Raw genomic sequence first — 23,673 nt, 5'->3', positions numbered from 1 at the left:
CGTGCCTTGTCATTGCTCCTCCCCCCGCCTCCCTGTTCTGGGCTGGGGCTGCAGGTGTGGAGTCACGTGCCTTGCACCTTTCTGGGGCCGGCCAGCTGGCAGGGCATGGAAGGAGCAGGGGAGAGGAGAAGGGCGGCGATGAGCCAGCCCGGCTAAGCGGAGCCTCGACTGGTCGTGCTGCCTGGGGGGGGGGGGGCGTGCCGCTGAGGGTGCCCTGCCCAGCAGACCAGGGAGAGGGCAGCGGGTAGAGGCAACGGGTCGTCTCTTTCAATTCCTATGAGCCATAGTGCGATTGACAAACATCCATCCCATGATTAACCGATCAATCGACATGTCTGCTATAGCCGGTCCTTCTACTTGCTCTGCTCTGGCACCAGCTCTGCTGAATTCCTCCCTCCTTCTGTCTACCGCCTCCATTCCCTGCATTTTCAAAGTGCAGCAGTGAGTTGTGAGTTCCAGTCCTTATTTATACAATAGAGTGGATTTATACAATCCACACACAAAAAGGACTTATCAGCTTTAAGTTTGCAGAACTTAAAACAAAACAGAAACACCAGGAAAATAAATCATAAGGGCAGGGAAGAACAGCCAAATGAGAAGTGAGCAGACTTAGTGACCATGGAATGCTGAGTGCTGAAGTAAAAATTCATTAAAAAATCCTTCCAGTAGCACCTTAGAGACCAACTAAGTTTGTCATAGGTATGAGCTTTCGTGTCCATGCACACTTCTTCCGATACACTGAAACAGAAGTCACCAGACCCTTATGTATAGTCAGAGGGTGGGGGGTGATGGGAATGGGTGATGGGCTGATAGGAGTGGTGAACCTGTTGATGACTGTTAACAACTGTTAATGACTGCAATTGGTCTTGCAGGAAAAAGCAAGGACTGAGGTGCTAAAGAAAGCTTGATCATGTATAAAACAGCTACTTTGAGATCTTGTATAGAATGTCCTGGGAGATTGAAGTGTTCTCCTACTGGTTTCTCTGTCTTGTGATTCCTGATGTCAGATTTATGTCCATTTATCAATTGGCGTAGGGTTTGGCCTGTTTGTCTAATATCTCAAAGTAGCTGTTTTATTACAGAAAATGGGAGTAAGAGAGGGAGCCTCCTTCTCCAGGAGCTTTATTTTTAAACTATTTGGAAAGACATCTGTTAAGTCTTGGTAGAATCCCAGCATGTATCTGATGACATTCCTATAATATATTAAATAAGGAAAACTCACCACTGTCTCTTTGAAATTATCATTGGTAGAGTGTAAATTATTTTGAGGCAGGGGTTCAATAAAGATATTTTGATTCTGGTCTAGGAAACCTGACAGATCTCAAAATGCAGGTTAAATATGAATGGGCTAAATGTTCACACTCAGATACTGGATTTCTCACCACATGCTGTACAGTAATGTGTGAGGAAAATGGGTGGAGGAACCTTCAATGGCACCCACCCTGTGGAATGCCCTCCCACCAGAGGTCAAAGAGAACAATTACCAGACCTTTAGAAGGCATCTCAAGGCAGCCGTGTTTAGGGAAGCTTTTAATGTTTGATGAATTTCTGTATTTTAATATTTGTTGGAAGCCGCCCAGATGGGCGGGGTATAAATAATAAATTATTATTATTATTATTAAATATCTGCTTCGAAGGAATACCTAAGTTTCTAACTAAGAATATAGCTTTTGAATTATGAGCCCCGATTTATCCCTTTGTGCTACAGACTAAACTGCAGATTGTTGACTCCTGTATCAGGAGAGGAAAGACCTATATTTTCCATTAGGTAGTCCGGGGGCCAGAAGTATATTTTGCTGCACAATACAACCCTTGCAAAGTGCACCAGTGTCTCTATTAAAGTAAACATGACTTAGTACTGAGAACACAATAATTTAATTAATTATGGCATTCTCACTACTTTTACCAATGATAACCTTTGGGCCATGGCTGGGTGCTATATACAGTAGCTGAAAAGGGGTGTCACATGGAAGTGAAAAGTCTACCTCATGCAAATAATTTTTGAAAGCAAATTTAGTTCTGAGAACTAGTGTCACACAAGACTAAAAGCTTGAGATACACAAATCATAAAGTCCCCATCTAAATCTCAGTTCCACCATGCACTCACTAGGAAAGGCACACAATGACTTACTCAGTGGGAGAGTTGTAAGAGATGGGAACCTGCCCCTCTCCAGATGTGGGTGGGACTCCAACTCCATCATCCCTGACAGGAGCATCAGAGGTTGGAGTCCAACAACATCTGGAAGGCCGTAAGTTCCCAACACCTGAACTAAATAATGTAAGTGAAGCACTTAGAGAATCTCTGAACTGTGTTCAATTCTGATGTTCATAACAATTTATTCTATTTGTTAGTAAGAGGTAGTAGCTGAAGAAGGCTATGACACATGCAAACAATACAGTGGTTAACGAGTTCATTTTCATGGGCATCTTGGCTCACCCCAGAGTGGAGGCTGCCTTATTCTGGCTAGTTCGCATTGCCACTCCCTTTTGCAATGGTCTTATGGCTGTGGTAATTATTTCTAATTTCCACCTCCCCACCCCTCCGTAATTCTTCCTCAGCAATCTTTCCTTAATACACACTTTCTATACCACTAGAAATTCTAGCCAGTTGTTAGACTTAGAGTCAGCCCACTGCTTTCCAGATATTTTGGACTAGCAGTCAGTATGGCCAAAGGTCACTGACAAGGCACGTAGGGCAACAGGATCTGCCAAAGGGCAACAGGATCTGCAAGACTCCAACAGAGACTGCCCAGTTGTCTTAGCAATGACACTGCCAATTAAAAATCAGTGCACATGATTTATTACCTAGATAAATGTTCATTCGTTGATTCAAAATCTGGTTTACTCCACTCTATTTTAGCTTCAATATCTCTCACCTTTGTTCCTCACAGACTAGTTGAAGGCTATGACAGATGAAAACAATACAATGGTTACAGAGTTTGTTTTGGTGGGACTTTCGAATCACCCAAGAGCTCAGATGGTCCTCTTCTGGCTGCTTCTGATAGCCTATTGTATTACTCTCTTTGGCAATGGCCTTATGCAGGCATGGCCAACAGGTAGATCGCGATCTGCCAGTAGATCCCCAAGACGTTTCTGGTAGATCCCGGGTTCCTTAGTGATCGCCAACCTAAAAGAAAAGAAAGAGCTCTCCCCCTAAAAAACCCCTCAATAACTCTTGTCTCTCCCCCACAAAAAAGCTCAATAACCATGGGCAATTGCAGGGAGAGCTCCTTCCCTCTTTCCGATACAGAGCTTACCAGTATGTGTGTGACTGTGTTAGTGCATTGCACAGAATGGCTGGATTGCTCCCCGTCCCTCTTGCCTGCCTAGAGCTCCCCGGTTCCTCCTCCCTCATGCCGGCAGAGAGGGAGGGGTGTGTGTGAGTTTGCGTGTGTGCATGGGATGGCTCCGCTTTCCTCAGGACGTAATAGGGTCTGAGTGAGTAGCTGGAGGAAAGTGGGAGCCCCAACTCACAGAGGGATTTTCCCCCTGTCCCTGTCTCTTTGAGCCACTGGGAGCCAGTGAGAGAGAAAGACGCTCCTAGCTGGCTCCCAGCTGGGGGTGGGGGGGAAAGAGAGAGAGAGAGGTAGAAGGGTGCCCCTAGCTGGCTCCCAGTGGCTCAAAGGGGCAGGGTATATACCAGCCCCACACGTCAGCACATTTGCTTTCATGGGAATAAACTACCTCCCAGCTCCCCACCACCACCAAACAACAGCCATAGGTATCAGGGCTGAAATAAGTGCTGGAAATCATGATGACCTCTGAACTTGAAAATTTTGCTCTCCTTTCCTCTCGATTACTAGTGTTAGTGACAAAAAAAGGTATGCACATACCTAAAGCAATTTCTACTATTTCACATTGTTGTTGTTGTTGTACTCATCATCATTAATTACACACCCTTTACCAACATGTCCAAGATTGGGTTACAATTCAAAATTCAAAATTTTAAACGGTTAGCAATCAAAGGAATAGAGTGGGCCCTGAAAACACACATCTCAAAGGTGGAGAGGTTCATCTTCATCTTTTGCCAAAAGCTGAACAGCGAAGAAGCCAAACACATAACTGTGAGGAGGGAATTCCACAATTTAGGGGATTCCACAGAGAATACAATCTGGGCCACCTCCCCCCCAAATTCCGAGGGCTGTGAAACTCCCAAGAGCTTCCCCTCTGCTGATCTTAACACCTGTGAGGTTCTGCACCTGTAAGGTCTTTCAGCCATGTGAGGCCTGTTATTTAGGGCTTAAAACACTAAAGTGAGTACTATAAAGTGAGTACTATAAAATGCAGCTCTTAGATCAGGGCCTACCGTGTATGAGGGCCTGGGGGGGAAACCCAGAAAAATGGGAGGAAAAACAGTTTCCCCCCCCCCTTTTCCTCCAAAGCAGTTTTTTAGAAGTCCATGAGAAAAATGACAAAAAGGAAGAGGAAGAGAAAATGGAAAATGATAGCAGTAGTTCAGAAAATGAGATAGAATAAACTGCATGTATATGTTGTGTCTTCTGTTTCTTTCTTTTTTAAAACACTACTCAAAGGGTAGACCTTCTATGTAGCTTAAATATTGAGGTTTTCTTTTCCCAAGCAGAGATAACGTGTAAGCATGGTGTCAGCTCCCTAAAAAAAGGTCAACAACTCTGGGGAACCTGGGTTCCGGTTTCCGCCTGCAGGAATGGCGGACCTGTTTTCCATCTCTCTGACCTTCGTAAGGAATTTGGCGGTTGCTAGGGGAGTAAATGGCAACCCCCTACCCTCTCCGGGGGTTACGGAGAGGGGCCGCTGGCCCGCGATGCCCCCAGACCCACTCCGACTGTTTTTGGAGTGGGGGGAGCTTGGGCTGAGCACTTACGAGGGCCAGGACTCCCGGACGCTAATCTGCATGGCGGGGATTTCCATGGTTAAAGAAGATAATTAGGCTTAAATCTATGGACATACTTCAGAAGGAGGGGAAGAAGCGCTGTTTACTGCTGAGAAATTTATGCTGCTGAGGGAGAGGAGTCAAAGATTGTACTGCATCTGGAAGAAGGATTGATGGGGACGGAGCGATAAGGGAAGTGAGTTTTTATTTTTTTTCTTCATATTGTTGCCTCGTACCTTCCCGGACGCGATGTCCTGGCTTGTTTGGAGTGAAAGAGAAGCAAAAGACTGTGTGAGTTGAACTTTATAACTGTTGTTACTGAGCATATTTTTTAAAGATGTGGAGTTGCCGATGAGAAAAGCCCCCCCCCCTAGTCGGACGGAAGGAGTTCTGGACGCGTTCGGAGGATTTATGAGCTGTGACGCACTTTAAATTGGAGCAGCGACCTGAAGCTAAGTTCAGCTATAGGGCAAGGAGATCCATTAATTTACCAAGAGTTTATGGTTTGATGTTTGGGTCTCCTGCCTGGAAAAGCTGTAAATTTTATAATGATTGTAAATCTTCATGGCTATGAGAGAAAACGAAAGTGATTTGAGCTTTTTAAGATGGCTGCTTCGAGCTGCTTCGACGCAACAGGGAGCTCCGTTAAGAAGATTTATGGGGAGGCTGGACTGATTAACTCACACAGGAGAAAGAACATCTGTGAAACTTTGTTTGATATTTATCTCAGCAGCTGGGAAACAATCGGATGAAAGTGGAAAACATCTAGGTGACTGTAAGGGGAAGATCTGGATTATTATGAACTTGGAGGACGATTTGAACTTTAGAAAAAAGACGGCAGTGGACAGTTGCGAGGAATTCCCAATTTCTTGAAGCATGGGAACCCAAATAAAAAATTCTTTAGATGATTTGGCATAACATTCGGTTTGATTGATATATATATGTGTATAATTTGAAATATTGAATGTGATATAATTGGTTTTAATTGGAAAATTAATAAAAATATTTTTTTTTTTAAAAAAAAACAACTCTGGGGAACCTTTCCTTAAAAACTCAAAAACTTTGGGGTTCCCCCCCTTAAAAAGATGACAAGTGTTTGTTTGATCTGGCTTTCCTTCCTGATTTCACAGGTAAACTTAGTGATATGAACCTTGAGCTATTGGCGACATGATTAAAATAGTTTCATCCTACAAAACAAAATTTAAGCTAATGATGGCTGACCTTACAATCAATTTTTTTGATCACTTTCCTAATATGCAGGACCATCTGGGGGGGAAAATCCTGACTTTGTTTTTCAAACAGAGAAGTATGTGGCTGAAATTGGTTCTGTTATTCTGGAGTTAGAAAAAAGATTTGGCGACTTCCCAAAAAATTGAATTAATTGTAGAGTACATGTCATTTCCATTCAAATCTGATTTGAACATTAAAAAAATTGCTGTCACTATCAGTACAAATTACTCATTGTGGAAAATATCTTTGAAAATGAGATATTAACTCTGAAAAATGACATTTTTCTGAGGGCCCGTGCAGAAGAAGAATCATTTTGGAAGTTTGTGCCCAGACAGAAATTTCTAAATTTGAGAAGATGCAGTGAAATTTTACACTCATGTTTTGGTTCTACTTATTCGTGTGAATCTGCATTTTCATATTTAACAATGACAAAGAGTATGCAACGTTCAAACATGACAGATGAGCACCTTAAGGATTCCCTGAAGCTGGCCCTGACACAGTACTTGCCTGATATCGAACAGTTGGTTACCAAAATGGTGGTGCAGGTGTCACATTAACAATGGATGAAGGCATGTATTTATAGTTAGGTTAATGGAGTGGGTAAAGGAGTTTGTGTGGTGTATAGTTTTGTGAGTGCTATTATGCAACTCTCTCCCAAGAAATCTCTAAAAGTTTCTGTTGTCCCCCATAAGAAAAGTATTTGGGCCGTGCTCCCCCAAAAAAGGTTACCAAATCTGGTCACCCCCTTTCTTTCTCCCTAAAGAAGCTCAACAACTTTGAGCCGAACCCCCCAAAATGGGGGTAGATCACCGCCAGATTTTAATTCTGAAAGTAGATCACAGTCTCTTGAAAGTTGGCCACCCCTGATATATTTGAACATGGCTATCATATCACCCCTTAACCTTCTCTTCTCCAGGCTAAACATACCCAGCTCCCTAAGCCGTTCCTCATAAGGCATTGTTTCCAAGCCTTTGACCATTTTGGTTGCCCTCTTCTGGACACGTTCCAGCTGGTCAGTATCCTTCTTGAACTGTGTTGCCCAGAACTGGACACAATACTCCAGGTGAGGTCTGACCAGAGCAGAATACTGTGGTACTATTACTTCCCTTGATCTAGACCAGGCATCCCCAAACTGCGGCTCTCCAGATGTTTTGGCCTACAACTCCCATGATCCCTAGCTAACAGGACCAGCGGTCAGGGATGATGGGAATTGTAGTCCAAAACACCTGGAGGGCCGAAGTTTGGGGGTGCCTGATCTACTCTATACTCCTATTGATGCAGCCCAGAATTGCATTGGCTTTTTTAGCTGCTGCATCACACTGTTGACTCATGTCAAGTTTGTGGTCTACCAGGACTCCTAGATCCTTTTCACATGTACTGCTCTCAAGCCAGGTGTCTTGAGAGCAGTACATGTGAAAAGGATTAGGAGTCCTGGTAGACCACAAACTTGACATGAGTCAACGAACACCGTAGCAATACTCACCCACCTACTAATTACAGTTTCATGTATTTTAAATTTGTAAACAGCAACTGCTATGGTTTCTGCCCACTGGGAATTTGATGGGAAGTGAGATTGTCACTGCTGGTGAAGCTCATTCCATATTTGAAGCATTGATATGGTTTCTCCCCACTGTGAATTCTTTGATGGGAAGTGAGAGTGCGACTGTGTCTAAAGCTCTTTCCACATTCCAAGCACAGATATGGTTTCTCTCCACTGTGAGTTCTTTGATGGGTAGTGAGAGATGATCTCTGACGGAAGCTTTTTCCACACTCCTGGCACTGAAAAGGTTTCTCCCCGGTATGAATTCTTTGATGGGCCGTGAGAGTTGTTCTGTGACTGAAGCTCTTTCCACATTCCAAGCACAGATAGGGTTTCCCCCCTGTATGAATTATTTGATGGGAAGTGAGACTTTCCTTATGACTGAAACTCTTTCCACACTCTTGGCATTCAAAGGGTTTCTCTCTTCTGTGAGTTGTCTGATGGTAAGTGAGAGTGCTGCTGTGATTGAAGCGCTTTCCACATTCCAAGCACCGATATGGTTTCTCCCCACTGTGAATTGTTTGATGGGAAGTGAGGGCGCTGCTTTGATGGAAGCTCTTCCCACATTGCAAGCACTGATATGGCTTCTCCATGCTGTGAATTCTTTGATGAACAGTGAGATTGCTGCTGTAACGGAAGCTCTTTCCACATTCCAAGCATTGATATGGTTTCTCCCCGCTGTGAGTTCTTTGATGGGCCATGAAATTAGCTCTGTGACTGAAACTCTTTCCACATTCCATGCACTGATATGGTTTCTCTCCAGTATGAATTCTTTGATGGAAAGTGAGTGTTTCCTTCCGACTGAAACTCTTCCCACATTCCAAGCACTGGTAGGGTTTCTCCTCGCTGTGTGTTCTTTGATGGGAAGCGAGACTTTCTTTCCGAGTGAAGCTCTTTCCACATTTCAAGCACTCATAAGGTTTCTCCGCTGTATGAATTCTTTGATGGGAAGTGAGATGGTTGCTCTTACTAAAGCGCTTTCCACACTCTTGGCATTCAAAGGGTTTCTCCCCAGTATGAATTCTTTGATGTAAAGTGAGTTTTCCCTTCTGACCAAAGCTCTTTCCACATTCCAAGCACTGATAGGGCTTCTTCCCGGTATGAATTACTTGATGAGTAGTGAGAGCGGTGCTGTGACGGAAGCTCTTTCCACATTCCACACACTGATAGGGTTTCTCACCTGTATGAATTCTTTGATGGGAAGTGAGAGCAGAGCTCTTGCTTAAGCTCTTTCCACATTCCAAGCACTGATAGGGTTTCTCCCCAGTATGAATTCTTTGATGGGAAGTGAGAGCAGTGCAGTGACGGAAGCTCTTTCCACATTCCAAGCACTGATAGGGTTTCTCTCCAGTATGAATTCTTTGATGGGAAGTGAAAGTTGCGCACTGAGTGAAGCTCTTTCCACATTCCAAGCACTGATAAGGTTTCTCCCCGGTATGAATTCTTTGATGGGAAGTGAGATTGCTGTTGTGACTGAAGCTCTTTCCACATTCCAAGCACTGATAGGGCTTCTCCCCAGTGTGGACTCTGTGATGGGCTGTGAGAGTTCGTTTCCGACCAAAGCACTTTCCACATTCTAAGCACAGATAGGATTTCTTCCCAATGGGATTTATTTTATGGGAAGTGGAATTGGAACTCTGAGGGAATCTCTCTCCACACTCTGAATATTTATGTGGCTTCTTCATTGTGTGGATTCTACCATGGTCTCCCTTGATCATTTCTAATTTATCACCACCTACATGAGAAAAACAGATTAGAGTCACAGGAAGAAATTGAGTCCCTAGTTATTGGGCTATTGACTGTCTGGCTCTGAAGCGCCCTCTCTGATTGCATGGAGACCGGACAGCCCCGTGGTTTTCCACAGATCTGAGGACAATGAAACAATCGCTGAGACGGCTAGAGTGCCGGTGGTGGATAACTCATTCTGAAGCTGACCGGACACGGGTTAGAGCTCAGTGTCGAGCCTACCAAGTGGTGGTAGCGACGGCGAAGAAGACTTTCTTCACTGCCTCTATTGCATCTGCAGAAAGCAGCAGCAGGAGACTCTTTCAGGTGGTTCGCAATTTAGCGGAACCACCTGCTCCATTGTGGCCAAACACGGGCCACATGATCTCCTTCAATGATTTTGCAAAGTTTTTTGCAGATAAAGTCGCTCAGATTCAGGAAGAGGTAGACTCCACCGTGGGAGCAGGGCCGGGGCAGGAGAGTGTTAGAGTCCTGTCTAGTCAAATTGTGTGGGATCAATTTCAATCTGTTACCTCCGAGGATGTGGACAGGCTGCTTGGATGAGTGAAACCAACCACCTGTCTCCTTGATCCTTGCCCATCCTGGCTTATAAAAGCTAGCCGGGAAGGGCTGGGCAATGGGCTTTGCGGGGTGGTGAATGCTTCTCTGTGAGGGAGCCTTCCCACACCTGCTGAAAGAGGCGGTTATTAAACCGTTTCTTAAAAAACCATTTTTAGATACGGCCGATATGGCCAACTATTGCCCAGTCTCAAATCTTCAATTCTTGGGCAAGGTGATTGAGCGAGTGGTTGCTAAACAACTCCAGGCAAGCCTGGAAGAAGCGGACCATTTGGATTCCTTCCAGTCGGGATTCAGGCCTCATCATGGGACTGAAACTGCCTTGGTCGCACTGGTCGATGATCTCTGGCAGGCTAGGGACAAAGGTGAGAGCTGTTTCCTAGTTCTGCTGGATCTCTCAGCGGCTTTTGACACCATTGACCATAACATCCTTCTGGACCGTCTAGAGGGGTTGGGAGCTGGGGGCACTGTCATACAGTGGTTCCGCTCCTTCCTCCTGGGTTGAGTGCTCAGACCCCTGGGCCCTCACTTGTGGGATGCCTGAGGGTTCTGTCCTCTCCACCATGCTTTTTAACATCTATATGCAGCCACTAGGAGAGATCATCAGGGGGTTTGGGCTGGGTGTTCATCAGTATGTGGATGATACCCAGGTCTACCTCTCTTACAAATCAGAACCAGTGAAGGCGGTGAAGGTCCTGTGTGAGTATTTGGAGGTGGTTGGAGGTTGGATGGCGGCTAACAGATTGAGGTTGAATCCTGACAAGACAGAAGTACTGTTTGTGGGGAACAGGAGGTGGGCAGGTGTGGAGGACTCCCTGGTCCTGAATGGGGTAACTGTGCCCCTGAAGGACCAGGTGCACAGCCTGGGAGTCATTTTGGACTCACAGCTGTCCATGGAGGCGCAGGTTAATTCTGTATCCAGGGCAGCTGTTTATCAGCTCCATCTGGTACACAGGCTGAGACCCTACCTGCCTGCGGACTGTCTCGCCAGAGTGGTGCATGCTCTAGTTATCTCTCACTTGGACTACTGCAATGCGCTCTATGTGGGGCTACCTTTGAAGGTGACCCGGAAACTACAACTAATCCAGAATGCGGCAGCTAAACTGGTGACTGGGAGCGGCCGCCGAGACCACATAACACTGGTTTTGAAAGACCTGCATTGGCTCCCAGTACATTTCCGAGCACAATTCAAAGTGTTGGTGCTGACCTTTAAAGCCCTAAATAGCCTCGGTCCAGTATACCTGAAGGAGCGTCTCCACCTCCATTGCTCTGCCCGGACACTGAGGTCCAGTGCCGAGGGCCTTCTGGAGGTTCCCTCGCTGCGAGAAGCCAAGTTACAGGGAACCAGGCAGAGGGCCCTATCAGTAGTGGCACCCGCCCTGTGGAATGCCCTCCCACCAGATGTCAAAGAGAAAAACAACTACCAGACTTTTAGAGGACATCTGAAGGCAGCCCTATTTAGGGAAGCTTTTAATCTTTAAGAAATTGGTGTGTATTCTAATATTTATGTTGGAAGCCACCCAGAGTGGCTGGGGAAACCCAGCCAGATGGGCGGGGTATAAATTATTATTATTATTATTATTGAACAATGCTAACGAATGCTTGCGATAAGAGGGAGAATTGATGAGAGTTCAGATGTGAGGTCTTCCTACAGAGTTCACTGCCTTTGTTGACTACATTCATGGACATATTTATGGGAACCTGGAATTCGAAAAGCCTGGCTCCTTTCTGGGTTGGCTCTGACTCGATCATGGAATCTGCTTCATCTCAAAGGTCAGTCAATGCTCTGACCAACTGAAAATGAACAGCAGTAAAAACATAAAACCTGACAAAAGCTACTTCCACCTGTCTAACAATTCTGAAGCCTACATTTAAAAAGGATTGAGCAGTTCAGACGCGCCTAACTTTCTTCTGTAATGTTTTATTTGCAGTTTAATGTAGCTTGTAAACCGCTTTGATTTCCCCCCTGAAAAATATATAAAATGAAATGAATGATAATAATAGTAACAACTGGAGGAAGAATAATCACAGACAAAACAGTAGGCAGCCCTCCATTCAAGGTGAGCTTTGGGGATGTTAGAATCTCAGATGCTATAGTAGCCCTGTTGAGCTCCATCAAAATATTGGAGGTTTGTTACAAAGAGGTATGTATTGAATTTCAAAACAGATAATACAAACCAGCAGGGAGCCTTACCAAGTGAGTCCATGATCCCACGATTCTCCTCCATGACTTCCTTATGTAAAGCTCTCTGGGCAGAATCCAGCAATGCCCATTCCTCGTCTGTGAAACAAACAGCGACATCTTCAAAGCACACTGGACCCTAAAAGAAGGGAAATGTCCTCCACTTAGACAGCATAAAGATGATCTACTACACATTGCTCTCTTGTTTTCTGCCTGTTAGTTACTGCGTTGTTTTAATGGGGATTTTTGCTGCACATTTGCAGCCTCTCCTGCACTGTTCTTCAGGGGAAACTCCTAATGCCCTAAAGTGCACTTCAAGGGGTGAATGGGGACATGGGAAGGGAGAGGATAGAGGGGGAAAGCCCTGCTGTGCAACTGATTGGGGTGGCTAGGTGAATCCTGGCCACTCTTTATGGCTTGTCCACTTCTTAGAAACCTGTTTTAGCATTCAACTATAACTTTATGAAGAAAATGGAGATGACTGAGGGATAATATAAGTGACATTCGGAAGTTGAGGTGAGGAAGCTGTTCCTTATTCTTAGTAAATACACCTTCTCAAATGGCCTTTTTAGCATTTGTTCAGGGCAGCTGTGACAGAAGCTTGGGCACAGAGGCACCTGGCTGCCCCACCCTCAGCCTCTCTCCCCACAATGCTCCTTCCCGCTACCTGATCTGGTTCCACAGCTGCCGCTTCCCCTCCGTTGCCATGAAAATATGGATGAAGTTTCACTGATGTCTTTCTGTCACCTGCGAGAGACAAAGGTAAGTGGGAAGCCAAGAGTGTCTGCTTCTCTCAGAAGTTAAGCAGTGCATCTCTAACTACATATGGGCCTTTGAAAAAGCCTCACCTACTGAGTATGTTTGGACGTTTGTACCCATTTCATATTTTAGTTGTGTAAATATACATTTCCCCTCCTGGAGGTTCTTGGCCCCAAGTGTATTCCCCAAAAAGATTCAAATAACCCACTATGTTTCAAAATTGACAGAATGTGAGAGAAATAACTCGTTCCTCCTTACCCAGTGGCCTCTCTCTGGTATCCAACAGAGTCCTCTCTGCCTCAGAGGAATCCATGCCCATTTTTGCAAACAGATAATCTCCCTGAAATCACAGAATGATACAAGTTGGAAGGGACTCCAAGGATTATCTAGTCCAGGCATCCCCAAACTGCGGCCCTCCAGATGTTTTGGCCTACAACTCCCACGATCCCTAGCTAACAGGACCAGTGGCCGGGGAAGATGGGAATTGTAGTCCAAAACATCTGGAGGGCCAAAGTTTGGGGATGCCTGATCTGCAATGCAGGAACTTCAACAAAGATTCCAAACAGAGAACTGGGAGAAGAGTTAGAAAAGGAATGGCAGAGGCAAAAACATTAGGGGTATCAAATAGCATTCCTTGGATGCTTTCCAAAAAAGATGTGCCATTGGTCCAGAATTTGAGGATACTCTACCTCATGTTCAGAGCCCCTTGGGAGTATTCAGAGGAAAGTCTCACCTGCTGTTCTGCCTCCATTCTCTCCGCTGCCTGACTCAGGAGGAAACCTTCAGCCAGGGCCACTGCCTGGGCACAGGTCTTTGCTCCACATTCCCTCACCCAGCTACCCAGCTCCGGTGGAAGGACAGCCAGGAACTGCTCCAAGATCACCAGGTCTAGCATCTCAGCTTTCATATGCCTTTCTGGCTTTAGCCATTGATGGTCAAAGTGGTAGAGTCGACTGCAAAACTCTCGGGGACGTTTGACCTCTTGGTAGCAGAACTTCTTGAACTGCTGGCTCTGCACATCAGAGTGAAGGGTGTCCTCCTCACCCAGGGTCTGCACAGAGTTTTCCCAGAATCCCCTGCTGCTCCCCATTAGGATGAAATTGCCTCTTCCTCCTTCAGGGTCAGCTGAGTCTTGCTCATCCATCTGTAATCTCAAGAAACCTCCAAGGGATCAGAAAGAATCTGTTTTTTCTTCCGCCAAGTTCTGTCTGTCCAAAATAGAGGTGCTAGAAAAGTCCTACAAAGCACAAGCACATTGTCTATATATAAAAAAATGTAGAGGGTGCTTTTTGTTCCAACGAACCTTTCCCCACAACCGCTTACCCGATCGTCCTCAAATTTGCACACAACATCGGGACCCCATGTGAGAGTGTCTCTATCCACTTACATTGTCCATACACACACCTAGGACAGGTAGAAACCTGGATCTGTATACCCCAAAATTCCCCCCTCCAGTGGACATCCTACGAACAACATCCAACATACTGCCAAAATCCCGCCCACTCCCCATTCACCCCACCAATCAAAATCCAACATACACCCAATCCCGCCTACTCCCCATCCACCCCACCAAACAAAATCAAATATACACCCAAACTCCCACCCACTCCCCACCCACCCCAACTAAAAAAAAATTAAACATACACCCAAAATCCCTCCCACTGGAAAAATAACGGCCACTCTCCATCTACCCCACCACCCCAGAACAGAGCTCTGCCAGGGACCAGGCCACCCCAACAGTAGCCCACTCCCCAAGGACCCCCTCCCACCACAGAGGTACCTACCCCAGAGATCCCCCCCCACTCCCCAGAGATCCCCCCATAGGTCTCGGCCTTCACCATCCTACCCGATCCACAATCCATGCCCTCTGCTCATATGTCGCACGATCTACGATCCTCGCCCTTGGCGGAGATCTCCCCACCGACACGAAACAACCCACCCCATAGCCACAATCGTCCTCCCCCCATCCGCCAACCCGCCAACTCGTGACCGGCAGCGAACAACCACCAGGCCGCGATCTGCAGATATCTCCCCACCGTAGGCACAAGGCCGCTACACAATCCGTCCCCCCCCCCATCTCGGTCCCACCAGGGAGAAACCAACAGGCCCCTACAAGGAGGCCTCCCGGAGTATTCACAAACCCTCTGAGGGCCCATTTAAGAGACTAAGCCAAAGTGGGGCCTATAGGGGAGTCTGAAGGGGGACTCTGAGGGCTCATTTAGGACCTACAAGGACTCTGAGGGCCCATTTCACAGACTAAACCACAGTGGGGCCTAAAGGGGGGTTTGAAGGGGGACTCTGAGGGCCCATTTTGGACCTACAGGGGAGTCAGAAGGGGGAATATGAGGGCCCATTTCACAGACAAAACCACAGTGGGACCTACAGGGGGGGTCTGAAGGGGGACTCTTGAGGACCCATTTCACAGACTAGGCCACAGCAACGTGTGGCAGGGCCAGCTAGTTCTATTATAAAATGGATACACTGTCAGGAGAAGAAAAATGTTTCCGCAGCAAGCGTGGATGAGCCTTGCAAGGAACCAAGCCTGGACTGTACCACGGAACTGACTTGAACTTTCTTTTCAAAGTTAAAAAGGCAGGAGGAGGAGGAGAAGCCCCTATTTCTCCTAGTGCCTTCTTGGTAGTGGCACCCTCCCTGTGAAATGCCCTCCCTTCAGATGTGAAGCAAATAAAGAACTACATAACTTTTAGAAGACATCTGAAGGCAGCTGTAAATCCGGAAGTTTTTAATATTTGATGTTTTTATATGTTTTTATATGTGCTGGAAACCCAGCCAGATGGACGAGGTATAAATAAAAAACAACACTAGGAAAGTTACAGGTAGGTAGCCGTGTTGGTCTGAGTCGAAGCAAAATAAGAAAATTCCTTCAGTAGCACCTTAAAGACCAACTAAGTTTATATTTTGGTATGAGCTTTCGTGTGCATGCACACTTCTTCAGATAGGAAAGTTACCATGCAAAATGTGCAGGCACCTTAAGGGACTTCTGTGAGATGAATCAGCCTGGATGCTCCTGCCTTTCAGTGTTTTCAGTCAATGAACAAAGTCAGAACTGCAACTGAAGAGTGAGGAATTTGTACTGTCATTTTTGTCAAAGGGAAACTTCCCACAGGAGTAGAAATTATATATCGAACAGATGGAAAGCTCTATAATCTGAGTAGCTGAAAGCAAACAGTAAGATTACTGTAACTTCTGTCATAGAGCTTCAATATACTCATGACAACATAGTGTGTGCACACACTCAGAGGATGACCTCCAAACCATCCTAAATATATTTACAGAAGCTTACAAAAAGCTTGGTCTATCACTCAACATCCAAAAAACCAAAGTGCTGCACCAACAAGTGTAGAACAACCCCTCTGCAGCACCACAAATCCAACTTGATGGTGTAGTGTTGGGAAGTGTTAATCCCTTCTCTTACCTGAACAGTTATCTTTCCACAAGGGCTGACACTGATGCCGAAATCCAGCATCACCTGAGCTCTGCAAGTGCTGCTTTCTCCCAATTGAAGTGCAGAGCGTTTGAGGACAGGGACATTCGTAGAGAAACCAAAATGCTAGTTTGGTGTGTGTGTGTGTGTGTGTGTGTGTGTGTGTGTGTGTGTGTTTCCACCAAAATGCTTGTTTACAAAGCTATTGTACTACCAACCTTACTGTATGCTTGTGAAACATGGACCACTTATAAACGCCATCTCCAACTTCTCGAAAGATTCCATCAACAGTGCCTCAGAAAATTTTTACACATCACCTGGGAAGACAAGTGATCAGAAATATGAAGATGAGCAGCAAAGTCAGTCCCCAGGGAATATGCAGGTGACTTTGGAAGGGACAGCACATGGAAGAATCCCGACCAAGCCTATGAGGAGGCGTGTAGTGGTGATAGGGGATTCCCTACTGAGGGGTACAGAAGCAGTGATCTATGAGCCTGATAAGACATCTCAAGAGATGTGCTGTCTCCCAGGGGCCAAGATCCAAAATGTAACGGCTGCAAGGAATCATAAAACCCACTGACAAATACCCCTTCCTGACCCAAACAATTACCGCCCAGTCAGCCTGACATCAATACCAGGAAAGATTCTAGAACAGATCATTAAGCAAATGGTCTGTGAGCACCTAGAAAGGAATGCTGTGATCACTAAAGGTCAGCATGGGTTTCTGAAAAACAGGTCATGTCAGACTAATCTGATCTCATTTTTTGACAGAATTACAAGCCTGGAAGATGAAGGGAATGCTGTGGATATAGCCTATCTTGATTTCAGCAAGGCCTTTGACATGTGAAAAGGATCTAGGAGTCTTGGTAGACCACAAACTTGACATGAGTCAACAGTGTGATGTAGCAGCTAAAAAAGCCAATGCAATTCTGGGCTGCATCAATAGGAGTGTATAGCATCTAGATCAAGGGAAGTAATAGTACCACTGTATTCTGCTCTGGTCAGACCTCACCTGGAGTACTGTGTCCAGTTCTGGGCACCACAGTTCAAGAAGGATACTGACTAACTGGAACGTGTCCAGAAGAGGGCAACCAAAATGGTCAAAAGCCTGGAAACGATGCCTTATGAGGAACGACTTAGGGAGTTGGGTATGTTTAGCCTGGAGAAGAGAAGGTTAAGGGGTGATATGATAGCCATGTTCAAATATATTAAAGGATGTCATATAGAAGAGGGTGAAAGGTTGTTTTCTGCTGCTCCAGAGAAGCGGACACAGAGCAATGGATCCAAGCTACAAGAAAGAAGATTCCACCTAAACATTAGGAAGAACTTCCTGACAGTAAGAGCTGTTCGACAGTGGAATTTGCTGCCAAGGAATGCGAAGGCTTGACAGCCATCTGTCAGGAATGCTTTGGTGGTGTTTCCTGCTTGGCAGGGGGTTGGACTGGATGGCCCTTGTGGTCTCTTCCAACTCTATGATTCTATTATTCTAATGCCAGTGTACTGGAAGAAGGAACACTCACCAGTGTCAAAGCAATGATACATCAACATCAACTTCGTTGGACTGGTCATGTTGTGCGGATGCCTGATTATCGTCTTCCAAAGCAACTACTCTATTCTGAACTTAAAAATGGAAAGTGTAATGCTGGTGGTCAACAAAAGAGGTTAAAAGACTGTCTCAAGGCAAATCTAAAAAAAAACCAGTATAAACACCGACAACTGGGAAACACTGGTCTGTGAGCGCTCCAGTTGGAGAACAGCCATTACCAAAGGCGTATTGGACTTTGAAGAAAAACAAACTCGGGACGAAAGGGAGAAACGAGCTAAGAGGAAGGCACTTTTTGCAAACCCTGACCGGAATCAACTCCCACCCAGAAACCTATGTCCCCGCTGTGGAAGGACGTGTGGATCCAGAATTGGCCTCTGTTAAGAATGTGTACATGTAAGGCAATCTTACTTGGCAGCGAGGGATCGCTAAAGAAAAGAAGAAGACCCCATAGCCTCTGCTCCTAGATTTGGCCCCGTCCCGTCCCCACCCACCTCCATGCACAAACTAAACAGTCCGCCTGCAGCCTGGGGCTCTTAATTCTCCCCAATGCTCCGCAAGGGACAAGACTGGAATCTCACCAGGTCCCAGAAGGCGCCAAGGACGCAGCTCGGCAAAAGAGGGAGACCACAGCCCCTCTTCCCTGGCAGGAAGTGACGCAAAGGGAGGAGCCTTTGCCCGCCCCCGCCCCACCTTCATTTCCTGTCCTCTTTACAGGCGCCTTTTCAGGAGAGACGGTGAGGGTGGGAAGAGGCGACGTGCTGCTCGGCTACGTGCCGCCAAAGCACCATCATGGAAGAGGGCGAGAAGCAGGCGGAAAAGCGAACACCGCCATCCTGGAAAAGGATGGGATGGGGAGGGGGAAAGTGGCGGAAAGAGTTGCCAACGGGCCGCCGCCATATTTGACGAGGGCAGGGCGAGCAGTCCAAAGGGCGCCATCTTAGTACAGGCACTCAGGGCGGGAATTGTCGCAAGCAAGTGGGCGGAAATGGGTCTGTCGCCATGCTGGGCAAGGGCAGGGCGAGTGCCCGAAGGCGCCAACTGGGGAGAGGCCCTCAGGGGAGGGAAGCGCCGGGCGGCATCGGCGGTTGTCTCTCTCCTCAGTAAGTGCTGCCTCCCTGGCGCCTCCTGGAGCTGGGGAGAAGGGCTGGGGTCCCGGCCGGGGCTGCTTCCCCTTTCGGGCTACGCAGAAACCGCCTTCGATGGAAGACCCCGGCGGAGCGCGCCGTCGCAGGAGGCGCCCGAGCCGGGCGGCCATTTTGTGGCGCCTCCATTCCCTTCTCGTTCCTATTTCTTCTTATTACTGTATATCGCTTGACCTTTGTTACATTAGAGAGCTGTGGAGGGGGGCGCGCGCTTGGTCTGCTCTGGTTCCATTGCGCATCCGTTGTGCTCTCCCTTGGTACTTTTAGGTTGGGGATCTCCCGGAGATTCCTCTCCCTGGTTTCCTTCGGGAAACGGATCACCTCGGAGTCTGTCCTTTCACCAAACTCAGGGGATGCCCACGGCCGCCACTATAGGTGGCGTATGTTGTTGTTGTTTAGTCGTTTAGTCGTGTCCGACTCTTCGTGACCCCATGGACCATAGCACGCCAGGCACTCCTGTCTTGCACTGCCTCCCGTAGTTTGGTCAAACTCATGTTCGTAGCTTCGAGAACACTGTCCAACCATCTTGTCCTCTGTCGTCCCCTTCTCCTAGTGCCCTCAATCTTTCCCAACATCAGGGTCTTTTCCAAGGAGTCTTCTCTTCTCATGAGGTGGCCAAAGTATTGGAGCCTCAGCTTCACGATCTGTCCTTCCAGGGAGCACTCAGGGCTGATTTCCTTAAGAATTGATAGGTTTGATCTTCTAGCAGTCCATGGGACTCTCAAGAGTCTCCTCCAGCACCATAATTCAAAAGCATCAATTCTTCGGCGATCAGCCTTCTTTATGGTCCAGCTCTCACTTCCATACATCACTACTGGGAAAACCATAGCTTTAACTATACGGACCTTTGTCGGCAAGGTGATGTCTCTGCTTTTTAAGATGCTGTCTAGGTTTGTCATTGCTTTTCTCCCAAGAAGCAGGCGTCTTTTAATTTCGTGACTGCTGTCACCATCTGCAGTGATCAAGGAGCCCAAGAAAGTAAAATCTCTCACTGCCTCCATTTCTTCCCCTTCTATTTGCCAGGAGGTGATGGGACCAGTGGCCATGATCTTGGTTTTTTTGATGTTGAGCTTCAGACCATATTTTGCGCTCTCCTCTTTCACCCTCATTAAAAGGTTCTTTAATTCCTCCTCACTTTCTGCCATCAAGGTTGTGTCATCTGCATATCTGAGGTTGTTGATATTTCTTCCGGCAATCTTAATTCCGGCTTGGGATTCATCTAGTCCAGCCTTTCGCATGATGAATTCTGCATATAAGTTAAATAAGCAGGGAGACAATATACAACCTTGTCGTACTCCTTTCCCAATTTTGAACCAATCAGTTGTTCCATATCCAGTTCTAACTGTAGCTTTTTGTCCCACATAGAGATTTCTCAGGAGACAGATGAGGTGATCAGGCACTCCCATTTCTTTAAGAACTTGCCATAGTTTGCTGTGGTCGACACAGTCAAAGGCTTTTGCATAGTCAATGAAGCAGAAGTAGACGTTTTTCTGGAACTCTCTAGCTTTCTCCATAATCCAGCGCATGTTTGCTATTTGGTCTCTGGTTCCTCTGCCCTTTCGAAATCCAGCTTGCACTTCTGGGAGTTCTCGGTCCACATACTGCCTAAGCCTGCCTTGTAGAATTTTAAGCATAACCTTGCTAGCGTGTGAAATGAGCGCAATTGTGCGGTAGTTGGAGCATTCTTTGGCACTGCCCTTCTTTGGAATTGGGATGTAGACTGATCTTCTCCAATCCTCTGGCCATTGCTGAGTTTTCCAAACTTGCTGGCATATTGGGTGTAGCACCTTAACAGCATCATCTTTTAAAATTTTAAATAGTTCAGCTGGAATATCATCACTTCCACTGGCTTTGTTATTAGCAGTGCTTTCTAAGGCCCATTTGACTTCACTCTCCAAGATGTCTGGCTCAAGGTCAGCAACCACACTACCTGGGGTGTACGAGACCTCCATATCTTTCTGGTATAATTCCTCTGTGTATTCTTGCCACCTCTTCTTGATGTCTTCTGCTTCTGTTAGGTCCTTACCACTTTTGTCCTTGATTATGGTAATCTTTGTACGAAATGTTCCTTTCATATCTCCAATTTTAGAAGAGGGTGGCGTATATATAGCGACATATATAGGATCCTGTCCTACCAGTTGCCAAAAAATGTTTCGAATATAAATCTGTTATGCAAATGAATGACATTATGCAAATGAATGACATTCCATTATAAATGCACAGAGACGGGAGCATTTGCATTTACACGTGTCCACAGAACACCAACACTCTTGCAGGTTAATGCAACCGGAGCCCTTCTGCAAATAGCCTTTGCAGCATAACTCAGTTAAATGGTAACAAAGTATCCGGATGCGCCTATTTACAGTGGATATTTTCACTTAGCCCTGTTTCTCTATGAATCCACCAATTTCTTAGTGAAATATCACCAAGTAAAAGTGTTAGGGCAAAATTCTGGGTGCGAGAATGCTCAGCCACCCAGCTCATCAGGCAAGGGCCTGTGGTCGTTGCGGAGTATAAAAGGAAGGAGTCCAGCCACGATCCGGAGCAAACAGCAAGGTTTATTACTGCGCAGCAGGTTCAATGCCAGACTGAACACCGTGAACAGGGCTGCAAGAACTTTTAAAACTTCCCACCACCACCCCATAATGCACATCGAAAGCATCATACATACATCACTTGTGACAGGGTAAAACGTCAGAAAAGGGGAAGGTGCAAGGGGCATTAGCATACAGGTAAACAGGAGGTTAAACCACTGAGCCTAGGGCTTGCTAATCAGAAGGTCAGCGGTTCGAATCCCTGTGACGGGGTGAGCTCCCGTTGCTTGGTCCCAGCTCCTGCCAACCTAGCAGTTCGAAAGCACCTCAAAATGCAAGTAGATAAATAGGAACCGCTACAGCGGGAAGGTAAACAGCGTTTCCATGTGCTGCTGTGGTTTGCCAGAAGTGGCTTTGTCATGCTGGCCACATGACCTGGAAGCTATACGCCGGCTCCCTCGGCCAATAATGCGAGATGAGCGCGCAACCCCAGAGTCGGTCACGACTGGACCTAATGGTCAGGGGTCCCTTTACCTTTACCTTTAAACAGGAGGTAAGCAGGATTAGCATAAGGTAACAATGCACGATGTCCCAGGACATTGTTAAGCAAGTACCAGTAAGTATCTGGGAGGGGATCCTTGAGTACCTGGTGGGGAAAAACAATGGGTCCAGGTGTGAGTATTGCCTCTGGCTTCGGAGGGTTGGGAATGGCAGGAGATGGTACCTGAATGGATTATGGATATGCAGAGGAGCACCACCCTGGCTACCTGACCTCTTGCTTAAGGGATTATGGCTGTTCCCTGCATCCCTGAGAGCCCTTGGCCAGAGTAGAAAAAGGGGGTTTCATTTAGAAATAAAGATACACTGTATTCATTCATAAAGAAATATGGTTACATAGAGTCTCAGGCAACAGAGAAAGGGTAGGAAAGGGAGCCTTTATTACTCAGGGCTTGATCTTGAGGGGGTTCGTGTTGGTGCGATACTAGAGTGGTGTTGTAGGATCAAATGGGGTCCCCTTGAGGGCATTAGTGCCAATCTTGATTCCCAAATGAAGCCTCGTTTGGGTGCCCCCCCCCAAGTAAAAGTGATCTAAAATAGGACAGAGAGCAAGACTGCAGCCATGTCTGACCCCTAGTCCAGGGGTTTTGGAGTGCCTTGAATGATGGTCAGGGTGCTGCAGGCAACACTGGCCTCTGTCCCTCTTTCGTTCCTTTTCTCCCCCCTGATGCCCACTCACATCTCTTTTTCCATCAGGCCACTAAGGCTGGGGGCATCTCCCCGCCCCCGGGGGTGGCGGCATGAGGAGACACCTCTCTTTGGGGTGGAGTGGTGACTGCTGCCCAGAGGACTCCCAAAGAGATGGGAGAGGAGAGGAGCCTGAGGGAACGCAAAAGGAAATTGTTAAAAAAAAAACGCTGAGGGGCTGCCAGCTTTGCAGACAAGGGGAGGCATAACTGGGTTTCTGAGGCTTGGAGTGTTTCCCCTCAGGGGAGCCACAAAAAGATTGTAGTTGGACAACGGAGCCGTGGACTCAAAAAGGTTGAAAGCCTCTGGGCTAAGGGGTGACTTCTAAAGTCTTCAAAGGCATCTGCACACCTTTATTCTGGGGCCTCACCTCCTTGCAAGGTGATAGTGAGGACTCTGCTGCAACAGAAACATAAATATATTCATTGCTTTCCATTGGTTCCTGCCTCCATTTTATCTTCTCAAATAACTTGGGGTTGGCTTTTATAGCCCCATTCCCCTTAACTTTTCCATATCAAGTTCTGCCCATGCTTGGCATACAGAAGACCCATTTGTCCCAGGCAGCATCTACCAGTAGAGTTGGCAATGTCCCCAGCATGCAATCCCAGGGGGCAGGCTGCCAGCCAGTGCAGACAATATTAAGTGGCTTCATTTAAAGCTTCTGCAGCCACAGCAGATTCCAAGCAGCAACAAAGGAGAAGAGACTCACTTCTGCTGGACTAGAATGTGGGGGTGGGGTGTCCACGCCAATCGAACCCTCCTGTCTGCTTCCCACAGAAGGGCCTGGAAAGACGCGCAGCAGCAGGACCCCATGGCAAAAGGCCTCCTTGGAAGCTTGGTTTGATTGTATTTCTATGCTGTTATCCATTGCAACTTACCAGCAATAAATAACAG

At 46.7% G+C, this 23,673-nt stretch overlaps 1 protein-coding gene across 6 annotated transcripts; it reads right to left on the bottom strand.

Annotated features, from left to right (window-relative positions):
- Positions 1–1,995: 1,995 nt before the first annotated feature.
- LOC118096727 (uncharacterized) lies at positions 1,996–18,695 on the bottom strand. Of its 6 annotated transcripts, none has more exons than XM_088658161.1 (9): positions 18,437–18,695; positions 16,531–16,629; positions 15,837–15,940; positions 13,601–14,104; positions 13,126–13,207; positions 12,776–12,855; positions 12,121–12,247; positions 5,892–9,357; positions 1,996–4,640 (listed from the first exon to the last, which is right to left on the bottom strand). In XM_088658161.1, exons 4-8 carry the CDS (start codon positions 14,009–14,011, stop codon positions 7,616–7,618), a joined length of 2,442 nt encoding a protein of 813 aa, XP_088514287.1. In that variant the 5' UTR covers positions 14,012–14,104; positions 15,837–15,940; positions 16,531–16,629; positions 18,437–18,695; the 3' UTR covers positions 1,996–4,640; positions 5,892–7,615. The 6 variants fall into 6 exon arrangements, with proteins under 6 accessions (XP_088514287.1, XP_088514290.1, XP_088514291.1 ...); XM_088658164.1 differs by having other exon boundaries at positions 15,857–15,940; XM_088658165.1 differs by lacking the exon at positions 15,837–15,940 and having other exon boundaries at positions 16,304–16,629.
- Positions 18,696–23,673: the final 4,978 nt, after the last annotated feature.

Source organism: Zootoca vivipara, chromosome 14 (genome assembly GCF_965207765.1).
Source record: "Zootoca vivipara chromosome 14, rZooViv2.hap1.1, whole genome shotgun sequence".
NCBI classification, from domain to species: domain Eukaryota; kingdom Metazoa; phylum Chordata; class Lepidosauria; order Squamata; family Lacertidae; genus Zootoca; species Zootoca vivipara.
This window is presented reverse-complemented; position numbering and strand designations above follow the sequence as displayed.

Excerpts from the sequence above, each read along its gene's own strand:
- LOC118096727 (XM_088658165.1), bottom strand. The coding sequence starts at position 14,011 with ATGGATGAGCAAGACTCAGCTGACCCTGAAGGAGGAAGAGGCAATTTC. Across the intron at positions 12,248-12,775 it reads CAGCTGTGGAACCAGATCAG|GGTCCAGTGTGCTTTGAAGA; the intron begins GTAGCGGGAAGG and ends CCCTTCTTTTAG. Across the intron at positions 9,358-12,120 it reads TGGGATCATGGACTCACTTG|GTGGTGATAAATTAGAAATG; the intron begins GTAAGGCTCCCT and ends TTTCTCATGTAG.